The sequence below is a fragment of the Hyaena hyaena genome, unplaced genomic scaffold, assembly GCF_003009895.1.
Source record: "Hyaena hyaena isolate Hyena2069 unplaced genomic scaffold, ASM300989v1 scaffold_109, whole genome shotgun sequence".
Lineage (NCBI taxonomy): Eukaryota > Metazoa > Chordata > Mammalia > Carnivora > Hyaenidae > Hyaena > Hyaena hyaena.
This window is the reverse complement of record NW_024080740.1, coordinates 2,980,163-3,004,300: the sequence shown is the minus strand read 5'-3', so window position 1 is coordinate 3,004,300 and position 24,138 is coordinate 2,980,163. Positions and strand designations below refer to the sequence as shown.

The window sequence follows — 24,138 nt, the reverse complement described above, 5'->3', positions numbered from 1 at the left end:
CAGGGTCTGGTCTCTCTGTGTATCGCATGGCTTTGCAATTGTCTACGGCTGCAAATCCATTACCTCTGCAAACACATGCCACTGGATACAAGTGAAACTGGAAACTAGTGTGTGGCTAAATCCCGTGCAAATCCATCACCGTTAATGGGAAAAACAATTAAAGCAAAAATCCAACCCACAGGGGGTCAAAAACATCATCTTTGAACAGCAAGGGTAGCTAGATTTGCAAAGATTAAAAACTGAAGACAGGTAGTCATAAATAACAGACTTTTTTAAAGGAAAAAATTACATATCGAAGAAGAGCAACAGGGTGTGTGGGCAAGTGGCCAGTGTAATTATTTCATGGTCTTTAAATGTAGTTCAATGTCCTTCATTACTATGCTATCAAAAACTTTACAAAACTGTTCTCTGTACGTTTTAGTCATAAGGTGCAGAAAACTACAGATCATGTCAACAATGATGTGACAGCAGAGAGCCAACAATCAAGTAACAGACGGTGATGGCAGTAGCGATAAAGTGGAAGCTCATGCTAGGGAAATAGCATCCTGCCTTCCTTTCTTAATCATCCATTTAAAATTTTCTCCCTAAGGGAGCAACCTCGTGATGAGGGTGTGCATTTGAGTGCTTATTTACAATTACTTAAAAACAAAAGCAAATTTGGATGTATTTAGTAAACATTAAATTTTGAAAGGGTTATGGTGGTGCATCACTAATGAATGTATAGCCTATAACTTCACAATTATCACAATGATTATTTTTAATGGCATATGCATGTGCACAGGCACGCACAAAGTCCCTTCTCTACAAAAAAAAAGTCCAGAGAACACTTACCAGATCTTTTTCTGCATCGCCAAGAACAAGCACATGGTTATAAAATAAACTAGCTGCTGAGTGGGAGATCCTGCAAGTCCCAGCGAGATTTAAATCTGAAAGCTGCCTCTCCACTGAAATCTTTGAGGAGAAAGTCAGAATACTGTTCAGTATTCACCCCCGGCGGCCGCTCTTAGGTACCTATTATGTGTATATCTCTCTCATAGATGCTTTATCAACAAATTAAGCATTCTAAAAGGTCCAATTATATCATCACTTAACTTTTAAGGTTTAATAAAATACAGTAAATTCTCACTTTCCCAGGAGCCCCAAGGGAGGAAACAGTTCAGACAGGTGAGTTTTCTAAAGGACTGAGTCCGTCCGTTTTCATGATGGTATAGGATCATCATTTGGCACATCAATTATTGCACTCTGCTCTATTATACAATGATGCCCTTAACGGACTGTTTGGTTGCCTTGTCATTTACTGATCACATACCTCCGCCAGTGGGTCCCAGTCTGCTGATGCTTTTTAAGGTTGTGTGTTTTATAGATTTTCTGTTTTCTCATCTGTAGACAAGTTGTCAGCTGTCATTTCTCATTGCTATCAGTATGTTTCCTATAGCAGCTTCTCTATCCCTTCTAATTTGCTGCTATTAATCTGCTGCAGGTTTAGAAACCAGACTACCAAATGAGGTAGTGCTGTGTGTTAAAGTAAGGACAAATTTGTTCTGTCTTAACGCACGCGGGGCTCTGCTAGATGTGAAAAACAGGAGCCTGCATTTGCCGCATCGATTTTGGCCACCTTTTGTGGCAGATTTCCTGGTCCTTAGCTGATGCGGTATACTTCTGAACAGATGATCTTACTATAATTGGGACATAGCCATTACTTGAGATGGCAGCATAAAGTCTATGTATTAAATGCATTCAGAAATAAATAAGTGTACCATAGAAAGTCTTAATTCAACTCATACATTATGTAAACACGAACTGTCAAATCAAAATGAATGGATTTAATGTGTTGTATAAAATAATTTCTTACATATCTGCTGTGTGGGAAATATACTGCATAATTTAAACAAAGAGATGTATTGATTAAGTGATCTATTACCCTTAGCAATAGCTAAATCAGCCAAGACTACTGTAACACACTTTGATTAATAAGTAATTTATTAATAAGAAATTAAAGTCTACTTCTAAAAGCATTTCAATTTTGTTAATTTGCCTCTCATGTTCAGAGAGTTTTAAGACATAAGCTGCTCGATGGGAAGCATGACAAGGGTGCTTTAACTGAGTGAAAATTACTGAAATAAGATGGTGCCTATTTCTCAACTGTTCATAGTACTGCCTGGAAAAAACTGGGGGTAAAAATGATGAAGAAGATTTTTAAATATATTCAAAATGAAAGATAATACCGAACAGCCATTTGTCTGCTACAGCTTTGAAAATAAACTTTTGCCTAAGCAATGAGACATTCCAAGTCCTCAAAATCCTCTTTACATGAAGAATCCTTATGCTAATCCTAATGTTAAGCACTGGAATATCATTTTAAAAGAAAGTTATGTAAAAAATACAATTGCTAAACTTATTATATGACCATCCCTGATCATTAAAAAGTATAAGTGCCATCAGGAAAAAAAAAAGACTTGTCTTATACTTTATAGCTTTACCAGCTAAAAGGCTCAGAGCCGCTGTACACACAGCCCAGCACAAAGCTGCTACCAATGCATCGGGACTGATTCTAAGAGATGAAACTCATTTGCTGTCTCTCCCTCAAGAGAACTCATTTCAGGGTTTTTCAGAGTCTGATATAGTTATGGTTTCCATCCCTATTTATTTTTTTAATGTATTACTTCTATAGCCAAATTAAAACTTAGTTACTAAACCAGATAATCGCTGTAGAAAACTATTTTGAGGGACATCAGTATCCAGCTAGGTACACGACCTTTCTGTGGGGTTTCCCCCTCCTAAGATTTACCTTGTGTTTTACCAATCCAGGTTTATAAATCTTGGTTTGGAATCAAAAGTTTTTCTCAGCAGTCTGCCCTTCACCTTTGAGTTTACTCAACATCAAAGTACTGCAGGCCATTCATTTGGTGGTGGTCAGCTATTGTTTTTATTTCAGTCACAGACCACGCTTACACTGTAGAATTCATCACAGGGAAGGCATTAAATTGCCTTTTTAACTTCATTCCTTTAAGAGATAAGGCTGCTTTTCTTTACATGAGGTAGAAGAGAAACATTGCATCTTTTTCTACAAAAAGCAAATGGGTTTTTTTTCCCTCCTAACCAAAGCCACTTACCAAAACTATTTTTCTACACTGAAGTGAAACGTCTTGATTTTCCATGTAATGATCACGTTTTTCTTTTGTCCTGTTGTTCTTTTTTCTTAAATGTCAGTTGGAAAGTGGTTGCAAACCATTGTTAATTGGTGATCGATAAACTTAGTCTCATGAACGCTGCAGTTGAGAAGGACTTTAGAGGTCATCCTGCCTGAGCACGCCAAATATATTTCTCTACTAAAGACAGACCATAGCACTACTTTCTACTTGGATGTGGCCTCAGCGTTCTGCTCAACCCAGAATTCCTGACAGACCCTATCAATCAAAATTGGCATGCAGTTGTTCCCCTGGAGGGTTCAGTCCTCCATTTTATAGATAACAAAATTGAACCCAGACAGACAAAATGATAGGTTCAAGCCTACAGGAATAGTAAGAGGAAAGGATGGGACTTGAACCCAGTAAGTCATGTACTTTGTTGATCTGGAAACATAAGGTAATACAGTCAGTGGCTGTGCCCTGTACTATTACGACCTACTGCAGCAAGCTAATTACATTGCATAACACCGGTACTTTCGTAATCATCTCTTTTGTTTGATGACACACCAGAATTTGTCCGAGTTTATTCTTTTGTGCGGTGAAGTTATTCTATTACACCGCACAACTGGAAGAAGTGAGTTGACAATCACAACTCCAAGAAAGAAAAAAATCTGAAGATTCTTTTGTTTAAAGAAAGAAACAAACGTGAAGTTTAAAAAGAGACATTTCAGCTGGCATTACCAGAGCCTAGAAAGAGAAACTCATATCCCTGATAGATGGTCCTTTGAAGTCCTGGACCTTTGCAACTATTCCTCCTACTTATGTCACCTTTCAGAGGCAAAGAATATATTCTCAGCTGTAGGAGCACCTCCTGCTCCTCTCCAATCGCAGAGGAAAAGAAGTCAGCTAGAAAGATATTTCCATCTTCAAGGCATGCCAGTCCCTTGACTGTTAGTGAGTTAAGGAGGAGCTCCTTTAACATGGCAGAAGAGAATTCTAACGAATTAGTTAGAGTACATAATTCCTTTAGTCCCAAGAAGGTCAAATTAAAGTTTAAGTTTAACATTAAATAATTAGGAAATCGGTATTATTTTGATTTCTTTGATTATTTTGACTTTCTCTTAGGAGAAAGTTTGTTTTTTGTTTCTGAGGGAAAAAAATAATACAAGTTTATCAGTAAACCTGAGGCTAACCCATTTTGGAAGGTGAGCTGTCTTAAGTAAGAAAGGAGAATTTGAAAACATTTATCTAAGTGAAGTATATAAATGAGTAAGGTGAAGGCTTATTTATTATTTAAATTATTCTGGGGTAAATTTTAAGTTCCTCTACCTCTACCCTAGGGGGAAAAAAAGGGAATCCATACTTAGAATACTCTCTATAATTTTTGTGATTTGTGCCAAGGTAGAATGATGCCACGTACGTTGCTCCGAGACTTCAAATTCCTCAAAATCCTATTTACAGAAAAGATACCATCCCACTGCTAAAGTTTAGAACTGAGCATTATTTTAAAAGGTATACAAAAATTACAATCACTAAACTTACTTTACTCTATAAATGCTCTTAGAATCTTTTGTGCTCCCTTGAAATTGTCAAAAAGAGATGATTGGAATTCATGGTCAAGAACATCTCAAAGATGCCTGAGGTAGCATTTAAAATGGCCTTGCTACATGAGCCACTAAAAACAATTCTCTTCATACAGTTGATAAAACATATCATTCTCTTGTATATTTTGATAATACAGAACTACAGAGATAGCATTTAAATTGGACGAGAAGACTAGGAAGGGAGAAAAAGCCAGAGGTTGAGTTCAAAGAAAATGAGGACGTGGTACCTCAGTAGATTCGGGATGTAATGATCACTTCTCTTTTGAGAACTATAGTTGTCACTCAAGTTCCAAGGAGAAAATCACTTTGGGATCCAATGAGAGCATGAAGTTTAAAAGAGGAAGAGACAAGTACTTCGTGAAGCTTCTGGGGAATGCTGCATGCAAAGATCTTGGAATAGCATGTTTCACTAAGAAAGTACCAAGGCAGATGACCCATCGGGGCCCAACAGCTTGCTATGAAACACCTTTATGGCAAATCAAATAGGAAATAGAGGGACATGCTTAAAAATAACAGGAACTCTAGAGAGGAGAGTGAAAGAGAAGAAACTGAAGAAAAAAAGAAAGGATGGCTGTAAATTTAGTGCAGAACGGTGTGAAGTCCAAAGGGAGGGTTTTCGGTGATTTCGTGTGGGGCACCAGGAAGCAGAGCAGGTCCCAAGTCCTCAGGCAATGACAGAGGTTTAGTACATTGCAGATGGCAATGCTGAGAGCCATCTGGGGCCATGACTAGCAGGACTAGAAAACAGGAAGAGGGGATGTGCCTAAGAAGCTGAGGGCCCACAACTTGATTAAGGAAGCAGCCAGAAACTGGTGATCATCAAGGGTAATTCCCTTGAAGAAACCAGGGAGAACCCATTGAGAATATCTGAGGAAGGTGTGGGGAAAGGACTATGAGATGATGGGCTTAGGTCCTGGAACAAGCGCATTTAGTGCTTTTTAAAACAAGGTTTTGTGATCTTCTCAAAGGAAGTTATTGTAACAAAACTCTAGGTTTTCTTATAGATATTACCAATGAAAAGTCCTTAAAAAAAAAAAAAAGCCAAGATGTTTATGGGTGTGTTTCAAAAACAGCAGAGTAGAAGAGAATTGGAAGCCTCTGTCCTATAGTGAAACAACCCAGAAGTGGATGATCTCAGCTAGGGAATAATTTGGCACCAGCTGGAAAATAGCTAGTGACCCCTAATTTTAGGGCTGTATGAAGAGAGTGAGGTAAGCCAGGAATCACTCCTACAAGGTACCCAGGAATTGTTACATGGCAGTAAAGCCATTTTTACCACATAAAATTACTTCCCTTTTAAGCACATTTTTAAATTGTTATTTTTATAGGCACTTTGGTTGCCTCAAAGTTGTGGAAATCAGGCTACGTGTCAACATGCATGACTACATACAGTCAAAAAGACTTTTTTATCAGGGAGAAAAAGACATGTATGTGTGTATGTGTGGTTGGGGTGGGGGACGGTGGGCAGAGATCGTAAAGGCAAATAATCAAGAAATGTTAAGTGAAAGTTTATGATGATAATCAGCATTTTGAAAACAACTAATCTTTTGGTTATTAAGTAAGTCTTTTTCTCCCTGATAAAATGCATTATTTCAAAGGTCCTGGCATACTGCTAATGGACACATTTATGATAGGGAAGAGAAAGTTTAGGAAAAAAAATCAATCATCCAAGGGTCAGGTCATCTTTCCAATAGAAAGTAAATGCCACATAATTATTTAATAGCAAAATATATCAATTTGGTTTGGCAACAAAAAAATCAGTCAAAAAATCATCCACAATGAGCCAAAATATTGTATGACCATTTTTCTAAGGTTGTAGAAGTGTTGTTTTTAAAATGATTTATGTTAAATGTGCTTCTTAATGTTTTTCAATGTTATAAATAAACCGTTATAATAACCACACTGGGACAATTTTTGTAAGTGGCAAGCTAATGACTGGATAAGGGTCACGATAGGTTAAAAACAAGAATTATTTTTAGTTTAAAAAAAGGCAAAACTACAGCAAAGGAAAAAATTTAGAAATAATGGATTAAGAACATAAAGGATCAGAAGTTTTAGAAGATTAGGAAAACAATCTGACTTTTTTCAGACTGACCTACCCAAAAAAATAAAAAAATCCACACATGACTGAAAAAGCAAAAGGAATACTGGAAGCGGACATTTAATTGATTCCCCAGAGGGGATTTAGATTTACCACCTAAACTCACCATCTTTCTTCCCACCAGTCATTTTTCTGCTGATAATAAAATTGTTGGCCTGTTTGGTCTTCCAGTTAACAGTTCCATTTATGCCATCAGCACAGCTTAATAAAAAAGCTTTTCAGAATAAAACAAATGCACAAAAAATGAAATTAATGTCACATTAAAATGACTATCACAGATCACCTACTATTAACTGGGATTAGATTCCTTTCAGCCCACTAGCTGTTTAATTCCATTTAATACATATTTGTTGCATGTCATCACAAGGAATATGTGAGGCTATAAGGTAAACAAGATATAGTTTCTGCAACCCAACAAATCTACAATGTTCAGGGATTGATAATTCATGTGCACAAATACAAATGAAATAGATACATGTATATAATCATTACACGTACATACAGTAGTAGAAAGCAGAAGTACTACAAAACCCTGAGGGGGGAGGCCATTATCCCTGGCTAGGGATGCTGTGATAAGTTTAAAGTATCTTTTAAATTTTATAGTTGAGGGGGCGCCTGGGTGGCTCAGTCGGTGAAGCATCTGACCCTTGTTGTCGGCTCAGGTCACGATCTCACAGTTTCGTGGGTTCAGGCCCCACAGTGTGGCTGCCAGCACAGAGCCTGCTTGGGATTCTCTCTCTGCCTCTCTCTCTGCCCCTCCCCTACTCACACTACCAAAGGTCTCCGGCTCTCTCAAAATAAATAAATAACCCTTTTTTTTTTATATTTTTTTAAAATTTATTTCTAGGAGAGAGAGAGAGAGAGAGACTGTGAGCAGGGGAGGGTCAGAAAGAGAGGGAGTCATAGACTGAAACAGGCTCCAGGCTCTGAGCTGGCAGTCAGCACAGAGCCTGACGTGGGGCCCGAACCCACGAACTGCAAGATCATGACCTAAGCGAAAGTCGGATGCTTAACCGACTAAGCCACCCAGACCCCCCTAAACCTTTTTTTTTTTTTTTTAAAAGAAGAAATTTTACAGTTGAGTTTTGGAAACATTACAGTGGCAAAAATGAGCAGAATTGAGATTAGGGGCTAACAAATAGGAGGCTATCTCTGGAGTGTAGGGTAGCAGTCAGCCCATAAATCAGTGGTTGAAGCAAAAAGAAAATAAAACTGGGGCCAGTTATATGACATCACGCAGATAATACTGACAAAGTTTTCAAATTGCTGCATGTGGGTTAGTTAAAAGGAGAATCAACAATGACTTTGCATTTTTGAACCAGAATGACACAAAATAGTGATCCATTAGGAATCCCCCCAGAAGGAGCCAGTTTTAGGAGCAGGATGATAAATTTAATTTGAGCTATATTAAATTCAGGGTGCTACTCAGAATATCCAAGTGAAACCAGCTAAGAGGAAGATGGAAATAGAACTCTGGTTTATAAGAGAACTTAATGGGGTTTCAGATACAGATTTGGAAGTTCATCTCCGGAGGAATGATTACTGAAGTCAAAACCCCAGTATCATTCTTTAAAGAGGCCATGCTCCCAGGTAACATGCACTAGGTACCTTCATTTACAAAATGGTCTGGAGAAGACACACCTTCATGTTCTTGAGCCATTCATCTATTCTATTTCCCATCACCCAAACTACCACTCTCACTGCTTACTCCCTTGTTTTCTTCCTTACCTTTCAGACATGATATTTGGGTACTCATTTTCCTAACTACAACATTGGGTCTCCAATGCATTCTCCTTTCCTCTAGCCATCTCGGGTATGTTCCTTCTGGGTTCAGCTCCATCCAGGAATCCCCCGGAGTATACCCTACAATTTTTTCCTAGCTTCTGGAGCTGAAATATAGCAAGAAGGAACACACACAAAAATGGGGGAGGCAGCAAAGGCAGGAGAACATGGTAGTAAATACATTTATATAGCAAGCACAGGGGATGACTCAGCAAAGAGCAGCAGAAGCCGTCAGATAGGTTGGACAACTGAGCCTGAAGTGTCACATATGTCAATGGAAGAGATACCAAGGAGAGTGAAATCAACATCCTCACATACTGCAAAAAGGTCAAAGAGAATGAGAGTTTAGAAAAGACTGCTAGTCTGTGTAAAGTGAGAAGTTACTGGTGACTCCTTGAAAGTGGAGTTCCAACCAAGTGATAAGAATAGAAACCAAATTGCAAAAGGTCAAGATGTAGATGTGGCAAATACAGTTAATCTTACAACCATTGGCAGGGAGCAAAGACATTAAATAATATGATAGATAGATGGAGACACAGCAAGATGGAGAGAGGGCAGGTTATTTGAGTGTGGGAAAACAGATTTTGTTCAGAAGTTGGGGGAAAGACAAAAGGAGAGAGGCAGGCTAAGAATAAAGAAAAGGAGCTAACCTGATGAGACACAATGCAAGAAAAACCAGAATGGGTGAGATAAGCATTTACAAGTAAAGAAAATACCTCATGAATCAGAAAGTAAAGACAAGTGAAGATAAAAATATCAGCAGAGGGACAGGAAACTTGATGTTGAAAGGGCTCCTCACCCTAAGAGATGAAATGTATATATCCTTTTTAAACTGAATTTTGAACAAAATTCTGAACTTTAAAATGATGAGAAATACCAAGTTCCCTTCCAAAATGGAAAAAAAGAATACAACTCAACACCCAAGTTCTTAAACACTAACAAAACAAGCAAACAAAACCTCAGGTGATCATTTATTTCAGCAATGCCTGCAGGTGGAAATCAAAGGCCCTACCACCCCAAGCAAATAAATGATTTGATGGGTATTTAATTTTTAAAATATGTAAACTTAAGTGTACTAGTTTTATATCTACTGAAAGACCAATCTTCTGGATGATTTGCCTAATAAATGGGTGAGTTGATTAATAATTGATGTTATGTCCTTTATATATATATAACTCATGACCCTGAGCTCAAGACCTGAGCTGAGATCAAGAGTTAGATGCTTACCTGACCAAGCCACCCAGGTGTCCATTTAAATCTAGGTGAAAAACACAGTAGTCCCTCCCTAAATACTTTAAGCTAAAATAGGATCAGAAATGTTCATGGCCTCTTGTGGCCAAATACTCCACCCCCTGCGTTTTCTTGATCACTAGGTTGGTTCCAAAGGCTAATTCTGGTCACAGAAGAATCAATTGGGCAGCTCTCTAAAAAATACATATGCACACCCCCAAAACTCACAACAAAAAAAAATGTTTTAAGTACGTATTCAAAACTCCCCCAGGGAACGTGTAGGTAGGTGGGTTACACAGTTCCATCAGGTAATTCTCATATACAAATATGAACTCTAGAAGACTGAGAGAAGACCCACAAAACCCAAGGGTATACAGGATATTCAACTGAGTCCCATCATATGTGCCAAATGTAGGGCTGACCTTAGAACTGAAAACTTTATCCACTCCTACCTCCACTTTCCCATGGATGGGAGAGTTACCGAAAAGAAAGAACAGTTTGGGGTGACTGGGTTGGTTAAGTGTCCGACTTCAGTTCAGGTCATGATCTCACAGTTCATGAGTTTGAGCCCCACGTCGGGCCTTCTGCTGTCAGTGCTGAGCCTGCTTTGGATCCTCTGTCCCTCTCCCTCTCTTCCCCTCCCCTGCTCGCATGCTCTTTCTCTCTCTCCCTCTCTCTCAAAAATAAATAAACATTAAAAAAAATGTAAAGAAAGAATGGTTTGAATATCCAGACAGCACCCCTTTTGTTCCCTCCTTTTTTCTAGCCCTGTAGTTCTCAGATTAAGTGTGCATAAGAATTGTTGTTCAGAGTTATACACACAAAACTACACATACTGTACTTTACGGGAGATTTAAAGAATTTGCTAAGATAACTTAAGTCTATGGGATTTTTTGGCTCTTACACTCTGCCATGTCCTTGCCAGATGAACCAGGATATCATTGCTCATACTTTCTAGGACCTATAGAAGGGTAGTCCAGTTAGCTTTTATAAGACTCAAAAGACGAATTTGATTGGTGCCTCAGTCATTAAAACATAGAAGCAGTATAAGAGTTTAAACACATCCCACCAATATCATTCTATTTTAAGGCCATCATTGCTTTGAGCATATTCATATTTTTAAAAGTTCAGAGTAATCCATCTAAAGTTCCATTCTGACCACAGAAGAGAGCAGTCCAATAAATCTACATAAAAAGACAACTTTTTTATGACTCTACTCACCAGACAATGTCACTAAAGGCAAGACACAATGCCATGGATGGTGTGTCTGCTTCAATATTCAAGTCCCACACCTCGAGGGAGAAATCTCAATAACATGGAAATAACTATTTGTTTTTAATTGTGTGTCCAAGACCATGGATCCACACGGCTAGCTTCTTTTATAGAAAATTACTATAATCTGTGCAATGACAAATGCAGATATTCGCTGAAAAAGGCTATGATTTTAAAGCTTGATTTTTTTAGAAAAGGACCAAAGCATTTCTTTTTCTGTGAGAACAAATTTCCTTAGTTAGCATGGGAAAATATAACTCAATTGAAGAATATTTACTCCCTACATAACTTATCAAGATTAAATCTAATACGCAAAAAAAATTTCAACCTGTACGGACTGGTTCTTGGACTCTTTCCAAAGATAACAGACCATCCTCAGAAATCTTGAAAGAAACTCTACTGTCTTCACTGGGTTCATGATAATCTCTGCAACAACTGTACCTAGATGTGAGTTTTGCTCTAATGCATAAACACAAAAGCAAAGAGTAGCATGCATACTGCATTTACACTGCCCAAACTAAGACATTCACATGATTCACTGGCATATACAATTTAACCAATTCCTCAACAGTTCTCTCTCAAAAATCATCAAGGTCCGAATTAATCCAGAGGTGCCTGGCATGCCCTTAAATTCCCTCGAAACCATATAATACTTAAAGTTTGTCTTAAGATTCCATGATTTATCCTGAGTCTTGTAGCAGCATGACTGACTACATTTCATCTGGCCTGGGGCAACCACTCTCTAAAGAGACATTACTCTTTCCCAAACCTGAATAATTTGCGGACTTGGGGAGGAGGGGTTTGTTATTTAATAAAAGAGCCATGAATGGTGACTGATTGCTGATGAGCTAATCAGAATGTCAAGGGAAAGAAATAATAAATAACGACTTACTCTGCCATTGCTATCCAAGTAAACAGCAGGAAATGCCAAATGAAATTTAATCTGATTAACACACTCACCTTAGAACCAAACTGTCACGTCTTTTTCTGTCCACTGTCTCATCTATCTCTTTTTTCATATTTCACTTGAAGGGGGCACAGACTTTGTTTTCATAAAGTAGATATACAGCTCACGTCCCTGACATCTGTCTGCTTTCCCTACATCGCTCTGCCGCTTCCTTGGCCTCTATATCTTCTCTTCCCTTCCTTTATGCAACATCCTTAATACTTTTAAAACTGTCTCTTACATTAAGACGGTTTCCTATTTTTCTCTCTAGAAATGTGCATTGACATTATCATTAGCTACTGCATTTTGAATAATAAGTGTGAGGCACTGCACTAAGAGTTTTATACATATCCACTGATTTAGTCATCACATTATCAACTATGGGCAGTAGGTATTATTAGTTCCATTTTGCACTGAGGATAAGAAGTCTTGAGAAATTATGGAACTTACCCTGGGTCATAAGTTTACTAAGTGGCAGAGAGTTGGACTTTGAACCTATTTCTTGGCTTACTGCAAAGTCCGTATCATCTACTCAATGGATACTAACCCCAAATGGTTAAATGGGAAAGCAATTTATAAACTACATATTTTTTAATGTATTTTGAAATATTATTATTACTAGTATGTCATCTTCAACTTATTTTTCTTTCTAGAAAAAGTAAGCTTCCCTTGACTACTAGATTAGAAATAGCTAATAATGAGGCAATGCCCATAAAAATTAATTCCATGTATTATGTGCATGATTGGGTGTGTCTGTGTACACGCATGCGCGTGGGCACGCGCGTGCGCACACACACACACACACAATTCATTAAAAGAGGAAAATTAAAAAGATGGAAACCATGGGGGAGAAAAGCTTTGCTGAGAAGGACTGTCCACTCCAACCTTAGGAAAAGAGCCTCTTAAGAGAAGCGTAACAGCAGGATTTTAAACCTAAGAATGTCAAAGGAAGAAGCTTCCAAGCTTTGTTAAAATAGAAGAGTCCAGCAGAGCAAAATATAAGCAATTATTAAATATGTTTGAAAATTATTTGCAATTTATAATTTTAGCACAAGCAAGGTAAGATACTAGTCTTCGAAGTGAAATAAAGTTGGAATACAGAAAGGTAGTGTTTTATATCAGTGTCTCTGAAGTCGAAATGGGTTGAAATCCCAGTTTTTGTCCACTGGGCAAATTATGCAATATATCTGTACCTCAGTCTCCTCATCTGGTAGGAACGGTATAGTGCCACTTCAAAAAGATGTTGTGAGTATTAAACAACACATTTAAAACCCTCAGAAGAGTGCTTTGCACATAATGATGTTCTCAAAAATATGTGAGCTCTTATTACATTTAATCTTCACTTAATATGAAAGAAATTTTATTTTAAAATTTTTAATGTTTATTTTTTTTTTAATGTTTTATTTATTTCTGAGAGAGAGAGAGACAGCATGAACAGGGGAGCGTCAGAGAGAGAGGGAGACACAGAATCTGAAACAGGCTCCAGGCTCTGAGCTAGCTGTCAGCACAGAGCCTGATGCGGGAATCTGACCTGAGCCGTGGGATCATGACCTGAGCCGAAGTGGGACGCTTAACCGACTGAGCCACCCAGGCGCCCCAATGTTTATTTTATTTTTGAGAGAGAGACAGAGACAGAGCATGAGTAGGGGATGAGCAGAGAGAAAGCAAGTGAGACACAGGATCCAAAGTAGGTTCAGGCCTCTGAGCTGTTAGCACAGAGCTCGAACTCATAAAACAAGGAGGTCATGATCTGAGCCTAAGTCAGCACTCAACCGACTGAGCCACCCAGGTGCCCTGAAGGGAATTTTAGATTCCTTTAAATGTGATTTCTTAAAAAGTAGACACTTAAATGAAAAAAATTGTTGTGACTACAATTGGCATTATAGATTTCATTCTCTTTTTTGTTCTCATGGTCAAGAGACACAGGAAAAATGATAATATTTCTATAGCTGTATTCAGTAAATGCTGGAGGCTGGTAATGAGCAGAGACAACAGCCCAGGGGCTTCAATGACCCTCAACTCCATGTGCCTCCCAGGGGACTAAGAAGATGGCACGGGCCACGGCATGCTAGACGAGAGCTGCAGCCTAATCCTTCAGAGGCAAACCAGATGTAATAAGAGGTTAGTTCTACTGATATGTGCTAGCTCTGACTCTCATAAACTCTTTGAGTGTTTGTTTTTTCCTGAGGAAATAATACAACAGAAGCAAAAACTGCACAGGATTCAAATTTGCATCACACATATCAAAATTGGGATGAAAATAAAATGCCCAATAAAAGAAGTGTTGATTTAATAGAACAGTTAATGGAGAAGGGACGGTTATGCCCTTCTCTTAGTAGTTTTACTCCTTTGCTCAAACAGCCTGGCCGAAGCACATCCCGGGTTTCCACTGCCCGGAAACGGGACTATCTGTGTTCCATCTCAGAAATGTTAGATGAATAAAGAGCACCAGTGGGACCCTTAACAAAAGGGATACATAATATATGCACTAGTTATATGCACCATTATAATTTAATGTCCTAATCTGCAAAATGTTGGACTATTTTGAAATTAATAAAATTAGCGAAAGGCAGAAGAGAGAATAGTATGTAGGCTATGTGAAATCTAGTGTAATAGTGCAATCTAGTGGAAAAGGATTAAAAGTCAGAGTGTAAGAGCTACTGGGTTAGGGAAGTCAAACTGTCAGGAAGATTCTATTAAAAACACAAAAAGTATAATGCTTACAAGATTTTCCAATTAAGAAACCCCTGAAAGAGAAATAGTCTCGTATCGGTTGTTTACGTGGAATTGTCATTATTTTTCTTTATCGTACGAGCCCTCATTGCAACATTTCAAATAGTAAAACCAGGGGGGTATAAAACAAAAAAATCCCCTCGCCCTTATCTGTGGCCTCCCTCCAATGCCTAGGGTATACATTCTCAGTGGGCTTTGCACCTTTTCACATCTGTGCATATACAGACATACGTTTGTGCACACACACGTGCATACACACACGCCGTGCTCTTTTTTTACACAGTGTGATCACACTGCCTTCCCTTAGCATAGATCTTGCATGTGTTTACATGACATCACATTTGAAGGCTGTATAGCTTTACGCCGGTGTGGCTCAATCATAATTTATGCATCAGCACCTCACACCCAGCCGTCCAAACTAGGACTCCTGCTCTTTCCCTTAAAGCCTGGGCCTCTTCTGGAATTCCTCATCCCATGAACGCCACCCGCATTCACCCTCCTGCATATGACAGAAATCTAGAAATCACCCCTGACATCTCCTCCTGCTGATCCCTGCGGCCAGTCCACGAACCACTGTTGCTATTTCTTCCTCAAAGTGTCCCTCCCAGCTTCAGCCCCCCCCCCCCCGCCCCCCACTCAGGAGGTCTCCAACTCCAGCCTGGATTACAAAAGTAGCCTTGGAAAAAGTGTGCCGCAAGTCGTTCTGACCCCTCCAACCCCTTCTCCACAAAGCAGCCAAAATGCTCTTTTTGAAATGCAAATCTGATCATGTCCTGCTTAAACCCCTCGGAAGACTTCCCCTAGGTTTTAGGATAAAGATTACACTCTTAAATGCGGTCTAACAGGTCCTGCAAAATTTGCTCCTTGACCTGCTATCTTGCTTCCTTTTGCATTGGGTTCCCTCTTCTCTGTAAGCTCCAACTTCACTGGACTTCTTCCAGCACCTTTGATTTGACAAGTCAACCTGCCCCAGGGCCTCTACAGAGCTCTTCTTTTAGCTCAAATACACCTTTCCTCTTCACCTCACTAACATTTACTCATCCTTCGGATCCAAGTACTTCCTCAGAGAAGCCTTCCTTAATCCCCCTGTCTGGCCAAATCCTCTACTTAGAAATTCTAGTAATGTCTGTAGCACTTATCATAGATCGAAAGGCACATTTATATGTGTGATTATTTGATTCATCTTTGTCAGCCTCACTAGCGTAAGACTTCCATAATGTTTGGGACCCTATAATCCCCAGCACCTCAGAGGAGACTCAAAACCAGTTGACATCCCAGAAAATAAATAAATAAAAGAATTAGTAAAGATGACCGATCCTTTTTCTAATTTTTCATTATGGCTATCAACCCTACAAGAAACATCCTTATACTTTTACTTTTGAGCACTTTCACAAGTGTACCTGTGAGCCAAACTCTCAGAAGAAAAACGGCTAGACAAAAAATAACATGCCTTTCAGATTTTGATAAGCACATGTAGCAACCTGTTCTGTTTCCACTTCTGTGGTGCTGGCCTTTGATAAGAATCAACACTATAACTATAGAAAATGACAAATGTTAAAGGTGCTACATTGATTAACTATTTCATAAGAGAGAAAAGCCAGCATCCTTTTAGCACATAGCTTACCAATCTGCTAAGGAGGAAAAAACAAAACAACACAAAACAGAGAAAAACCCCAAAAGAACATTGGGTCTGTATTTTTCTTTTCTTCTGCATTCCAAGGTAAAAGATCAACTTTACATCTATGTCGATTTCTAGAGAAACAGGAAACTAAAATATTTCACTTTAACTATTATAGTAAAATTAACTGTGATCTCTTCTTTCAAATTCGCAATAAACCCCAAATCTCCATAATAATCAGAGTGGTGACCAGATGAATGAGTGAAACACTGAAGAATGGGAAAGAATTTACACCAGAGCTGCCTAACTCCTAAGCATTTTTGAAATGAGCAGCTTCATTTGTCAGAAAAGAAAAAGTCTTCCTTCCGAAGTCACAACAGATGCCCTGGCAATTCCCGGGGTAAGAATGCTGAGGATCTATTCTAAAAAATCTGATTAGTCCAAGGCAATTAAATAGAGAGTGAGACATGCTAAAGATGAGTGCTCTGTAAGTAATAAAGCATATTTAAACTGCTACTGCATACATACTGCACAATGATTCTTAGACGTAGATCCAAAAAAAATAAAAATTCTCCCAAAGTGACTCTAGAAGAAAACAGCACTTTAGCTTTACTCACATTATTTTTTTCCAGGAACATGACGTTAATAATCATGCCAGCAACTTACGTGTTGAGACTACCTATTTATTTCCTAAGACAACTTCTTCAACTTTTAAATTTTAACACTGAGGATTATTTACTTCCCCGGAGCAGGAGCGAGCATTGCATTCAAGGAATCGCAAATAGCCGCCCTTGGTCAGGTGAAGGAGCGTTGACGAGCCAGAAGCTCATCTTTGAGCATTTCTCTCTCGGAAATATGAGCTCCGCGCAGGAACGCCTGTGGCATCCTCAACAACCGGGAAGCGAGCCATTACGAGTTGCCCTGTGCCTTATTACAATCCCACAAAAGTGCAAGACACTTGTATAAAAGATACAGAAAATAAGAACAAACTTGTTTCACATGAAAAATGCACTTCACACAGTCAGTTAGAGTGACCATGGTTCTGACCTAACAATTGGAGTGAGAAAGTTCTGGGTATGGGGTTGGAGAGAGGGAGAGACAGGTGTGAAAGGAAGAGGGTAAAGTTGGTTTAAAAAGATGACTGAAGAATATTCTCTTCTTTCTTTACATCTCTCATCACAGCCCCCCTTAGTTTTTAAGCCTCCGGAGCATAAAAATAGTTTCCATGGAGTCAGATGTATTACAGGTTATCAGACCTCAGAAGGGGGAGGGTCCTGTGTACATACTCTATGAATTAATCTTGAGCAATCAGGTTTTCAAAGTTAGATATGGGAATCAAAATAAACAATCAACAGGCAGATAGAGAGGAAAGAAAAATCTGCCACAAGACATGTTTGAGACACTGAGAGTATACCCCCGTGATGGTCAGAATCCAGGATAACCTGAAATGGAGAGAAGTTAAAAGACCACAGGGCAAGAAGTTACTTTTGATTGAAAGGTTTTATTTTCAATTGAAAAGCTAAAAATTATAACTAAGTATTGCAAGGTCATATAATAGGGGTGAAAGCTACGGAAGGGACTACTGCCCCCCATTTCACCCAGGGTAAGAGGGTCCAGCAGCCAAGGGCTTAACCCTTAACCCTGGGCTCCCTAGCATCCACGGCCACTCTGCCCGGGAAGCCAGCTCCCAGCCAGTAAGAAATGCCAGGAAAGGAAGAACTATAGGCAACAAGTTAAGGCCAGGACGCTTTGCAAGGGCAAAAAAGCACAAACAAACTAACCCTTTAATTCTCTTCTCAGATATTCAAGCTTGAAATAGAAGGAAAGGGGATAAAGGAATGTGTTAAACTGCCCTGTTTCAGCTACTTTCCAGTTGGACGAGATCAACTTGCAACACAGAGGACTATTCTTTTCAGACAGTTTATCAGAAAAAAAATAAAAATGTTTCCATCACAAGTTATCTCTGCTGCCCTATGTAAAAATGTTATCATGGCCTTCAGATTCAATAGGTGCTGCAAGAAAGGTGAATATTTCTGAGATTTTAAAAGAATAGACCAAGTGAAGGTGTCAGGTTGACTCCCTGGCTGAGCTGCACTAACTGTTAGAAAGGTCTGGAGTTGAACTCCAGCTCTACTTTTCATCCACTGACGCTAGTTCTGATTTCTGAAACAAACAGAAAAGGGTTTATGTCTACTTTTAGTCTTCAAGCTAAACATTTCCAGACCCTCTGAGGATACCTTCTATGACAAGATTGCCAGACCCCTTATCGTCCCCATGGACTGCTCTGGAAGTTGTCTAATTTGTCAACGTCTCTCTTTAAATGTGACAGCCAGAAATGGACACAATACTACAGATGTGGTTAATTAGAGTGGGTACTATTAATTTTTGTGACATATGGACACTATTCTATTATCAGAATCTAAATTTGATTTTTTTTTCTTTTTTACAGATACATCGTGCCACTGGCTCATATTAACCTTTTCCCTCAAAGACTGCCATCACATTAAGTCACCTTCTTCCCTACACACCAATGAATGGATTATGATGCATTCACTGCTATAAAATATATTTTTGCATAGCATTGCAGCCTATTTAAACCACATTAATTCTAAATTCTTGTTATCTACTTGTAACAGTTACCCCTTTTCAAGTCACCCCTGGATTTTAAAGCAAGCATCCTAGATCTTCATCAAAGTCATTCATAAAAATGTTGAAAAAGAAAAGACTCAGGGCAAAGGGTTAGATGTTCCTCCAAGGACCACTCTGGGACCCGAACCCGGCAGCCCACACTTGGAGGATGCTAGTTCAGCCTGCCTCATGCCCACAAAGCAATCCCGCTAGTCTACACACCATCTCACACACAAGAGCATCTAAAGCCTTAACAACTGCTTTGCTGAAAGCAAGACTCAGTTCTGTTTCAAAACAAAGGATAAAAAAACTATACATATTAAAATTATAGTCTTTGAAAAATACATTTACACACCGAAGCAGGACCAGAAGGACAGAAGCCTCAATGGGAATGCCTGCTCTAGCTTCAGACTGTGGAGACTGTTTTTTATTCAATACTGTCTTTACTATAGTTACATTGTTTAAAAAATTAAAGACACTAGGAATTCTGCTTTTAGAGAGAATGCTGCTTGGATGGAATTCATGTAACACAGCTTTAAGACCCTTAAGACTATCTGATCCTACCAACTTAAAAAACCCAATAAAAAAATACTCAGTTAAAAAAACTTGTTGATCCTTAGGAACACCACCTTTTTTTTTTTTTTTTAAATTTTGCATTCCTGTTGTTGGTGTAATATTTCTGGAAATCAGGGAGATAACAAACCGGAGGACAGTATTCTGAAGTTTAGAAAAAGCCTGGATGGTGCGTGCATGTGTGTGTGTGTGTGTGTGTGTGTGTGTGTGTAACAGAGAGTGAGTGAGTCAGTCTGTTCATGTCTGTCTGTCTGTCTGTTCTGTCTGTCTCTTTATCTCTGCTGGAGAAGTTCAAAGGGATGAAAAGGGGTGGGGGGGGAAGTCACCATGTTAATAGTTCTGTGAAGGTTTGGACTAAAACAGAGCTCCAGCCCAAGAATCTCTAACGGACACATAAACTCCTATCATCTATTCACCTAGAATCCTCTTTTCCACTAAGAGCAGGAAATAAGATCACCAATAGGATTTGCACTTTGGTGTTTAGAGCCGAGGCAAGGGTAAGGTTTAAGAAAAGGAGTCAGTAAGTGTACAGTTATTAAGAAAGAAAAAGAAATAAAATGACTGGTTATTTTGGAGAAAAATCCATAAATCCTGCCCTTATTGGAATCCCAAACAATCTGAATACTTGATGGAGAATTTTTTAACAAGTCAGGGTTTCTTCACCGCTTCAGCATCTTGTTTAGAGCATGGTTTTCATCAGTGGAAAACCAGCGCTAGAAACGGAATACATGTTATCCTTATCTCTTTGAGGTGGTCTCTCACTAGGTTTCTCTCTCGTGCTCTCTCTTGCTATTTTTAATGTCTGAGAGAGAGACAAGTGAAAATTCCACTTTGCTTAGAAATATAATTTGTCCACTGTCCTAGAAGCTAGGCTAAAAACATCAGGTAAACTAACAGCTTTTAGATTTACAGCAAACTCTTCTAATAAAGAGATAAGATGGGCAAATACTAAGTCCAGATGACAACTGAAAATTTTACTTTGCTTAGAAATAAATTTTGCCTACCATACTAAAAGTTAAGCCAAATGTATCTCAGGTTCATAGATCCACATCAAATTTTCATTTAAAATAGATAAAATGTCCAACTAGAACATCTAGTGATTATTTGACAAGTGAAAATTCCACTTTGTTTTGAAATACAATTTTCCTACCATCAAAGAAATTAAGCTAAGTACTTGAGGTAGATCAACAGTTTCACAGATAGATGGCAAATTGTCATAAAATGGGCAAACCTCCAAAGAGAAAGTCTAGCTATTACTTTGTAGAAAGGAATAGAAATAGAAAGGAAAATTCTACTTTGTTTTGAAATACAATTTTCCCATTGCTCTAGAAGTAAAATACAGGTAGTAATCAACAGCTTCATGGATCCATAGCAAATGCTCATAAAAATCAATTGAAATGTCCAAATATAATGTCCAGTTATTATATGATAAAATAAATATGCAGAGTATCACCTTTTTTTGCTTTACATGTAGCCTTGTGCAAAATGGGTAAGAAATAGTCAATACTGAGAATATCTGAGAAAATCCAAAATTCACTTAGGAATAATAAATGTCAAAAAAGTGTTTTAAATTCTTGTCTATTAATTGGAGGAAGGCTAAGGTTTTGTAAAATAACACAAATGTTATCTAAGGTATTTGTCTATCAGTGTTATATTTTTGTGTTTATTTTTAATGCTGTTTTGCTGTTTCAGATTTTTAAAATTTTATCATAATTACTTATCAATGTTGTTTTTTTCCTCAGAAAATTCTATTTATAAGCAAAATAAAAACTATTTCATATGAAGAGAAATAAAAAACACAAGGAAATACACCAAAATGATAACTATGTGTATGTTACAATAGTGAGATCAGAGGAAATTCTCAGTTCTCCAGTTTTAAATATTTATGTACTAATGTTGTTCATTTGAATTTTAATTAGAAAAAGTAATTAATATTATTTCCTTTAAAAGAATCTCTGCAAATCTAGTATTGTTTGACAGTTAGGTCTCTTTAGAAAGAAAATAATGAAAGAAAGTTAATTTGATCCGATTTGTAATTTTTAGGAATCATACATATGTAGCCCTATGAGAAATATATATTATTTTAGTACATATAAATGCATAAAGAAAGTCTGAAAAAGTAAACTCCATAATGTTTATGGGATTAGCTCAGGATGAAGAAGTTACAGGTGATCTTGATTTTCTTCTTATTTTTTCCCAGTTTTCTGGAGGTTTTTTCTCCTGAATTTTGTACAGTGAATAAAAATTCAGTATGATAAAAATAAGACTAAAGCTGTTTTTATACAAAAAACTTCTGGCTAACGTTTGAAATAAAAAATTAAATTGGTACAAAGTTATTCAAACTTTAAAAGTCTTGGGACAGATTTTTAAGCTTTTATTTTCCCTACCATCTATCCTAGCTTTTAATCTCAGGTTTTAGAAAAAGAATATCTATCAGTTAAGAATTAGGTGAACTAACTTTTCTAGATTAAAAAAAAAAATCTAAGGAGTTGACAGTTCCACGGTCAGGAGAATGGTACTCTGGCAAACGTAAGACATCCTAAAATTTTATCTTGCAGAAAAGGATGAACATCTTTAAGATTAAAAGCCACTTCTAAAAAGTACAATTGTGTTCACCCAACTTCCTAGAAAAACGTCTTCCACTGTTGGAAATCTTCACTTCATTCATTCATTCATTGATCTGAGATCTGATGGTCAACATTTTATTTCTCCTAAGACGTAAAACCCCAGTAAATGTGTTCGACTTTTGTTTATTCCTAGAAAAGCTAGCTTTAATTGTGATCCCTGACACCGTGTCATATACAATGTGTCAAATTCTTCTTTATCCTATATGTATAAATAATAACCTGGAGCAATATTACTAAAATATACTCGATTTTAGCCTTTAAATACAAATGAGGTCGTCCGCATTTCAGGAACTTCACTCAGCTGTAGACAATTGGCTTTTCATTTTAACTTAAACTTCTTTTTCTAAGATTGTCAACAAATTGTCCTTTTTCTCAGAGCCTGACACTTTGAGGTGCTTAAATGGAAATCCTCGTTATGGCTCTGTTTTTGCTGTTTTTTTTTTAAAGCATCCTTCTTCATCAGTATATTAGAGGTTTGTAACTTATTGCAATTTTATCTAAAGCAAAATATGTATGTTTATATCTATAAATACACACAAACATTTGTGGCCGAATCTCGGCAACACGCTTGAAAGGATTAAACAAGCGGTTACCGTGACTAACTGTATTCACTCACTCTACAAGACTTAGAAAAACGTTACGTTGCAGGGAGAGCTAGGTCTCTGTGTAAACCTTGTAATCACCACCAAAAGGCCATAGCTGGGAGCCTCTGAAGCCTCCCAGCACACTGGAGGCATCCACAGCTGTTTTTAATTGTTTTTGCTTTTCAAAATCGTGCACTTGGTGGGGCAAATGGGGCTGTTTGCAGCGTCTCTGGACCCCATCCGGGGTTAACCCTGACCTGAACGCTCCGTTTAGCTCCCAGCATTTCATGATTCTGCTTCCCTGCTCCGTAAAACCTAAGAAAAACGAGATTTCCGTCGCCAAGAAATGCCCGCAGAAAGAGGGGGAATTAGGTGTTGCAAATGCACAGTTTTGTGTTCTCCCCCGACCGGATTCAAGAAAAGAAAAAAAGAAAGAAAGAAAGGATGTTTGTGTGGAAGGGGATGCAGCTCGACACCCATTTCCTATGGCTTGTCTCCGGGCCGCAGAGCCCCGTTCCTGTGGTAACGACCCCCAGAAAAATGGGCAGCAGCCCCCAAGTCTTTGCTGCAGGGTTGGGGAGAGGTCTACCACCAGAGCTCGGAATTAGGGGTGGGGGGGTGTTGGAATGGAAATTGGAGATGGAATTTCTGCGCGCTCCGGGCAGGGAGGGGCCCGCGGGGGCGCGGAGAAAAAGAAAAGGCCAGGGGTCAAGGCTGAGAAGAGACTCACAGGGCCCGGGAATTGGGGTCCGGGGTGTTCTGGATGAGGGGTGCAGTGAGGACGCGGGTAGAAAGAGGGGCTAACGCCCAGAAAATGCCCCCAGGTACCCAAAACCCGGGCGGGGGATGGGGAGGCGGCGGCCTGTTGGCCCCAGGACCTCCCGTCGCGCGCGGACCACTAACCTGTCAGCAAGAAGGTGCCAGTGGTCGCGGGGCTCATCCTGCGTGTCCCCCGACCCTGTCCCGTCCAAGCACAAGGGTCTCCCAGCTCCCACCACCGGGGCAATTGCATTCTTGGCCTGGCTAGGCCGGCCGTCCTCGATTCTCCCCTCCCCTCCCTTTCTTCTTTCCTCCCAGCTTGGCCAGTTCAGCATCAGCATCCTGCACCCCCTCCTTAATCCCGTACTCCCCCTAGCGGCGGGCCAGTGTAGCGTGGCCATCGCCCCCACCCCCCATCCCCCCCAATTCCCCCCCTCCACCCCCGCCCCCGCTCCCCTCCGCCCCCCTAACCCGCGGAGCACGCTGGGATTTGGCGCCCCCCTCCTCTGTTCAGCCTATATAAGGCTCCCGGTCGGCGCTCCCGGTACACGCG

The 24,138-nt window shown here is 39.0% G+C and overlaps 1 protein-coding gene across 4 annotated transcripts in view; it reads right to left on the bottom strand.

Annotated features, from left to right (window-relative positions):
* Positions 1–23,886, bottom strand: part of SGCE (sarcoglycan epsilon) — a 69,406-nt gene extending 45,520 nt beyond the window's left edge. For all 4 annotated transcript variants that reach the window (XM_039236281.1, XM_039236285.1, XM_039236283.1 and 1 more), the window contains exon 1: positions 23,730–23,886. In XM_039236281.1, coding sequence (XP_039092212.1) covers positions 23,730–23,838 — 109 coding nt within the window. In that variant the 5' untranslated portion in view covers positions 23,839–23,886. The remainder of the gene's footprint in view (positions 1–23,729) is intronic.
* Between the last annotated feature and the right edge of the window lie 252 nt (positions 23,887–24,138).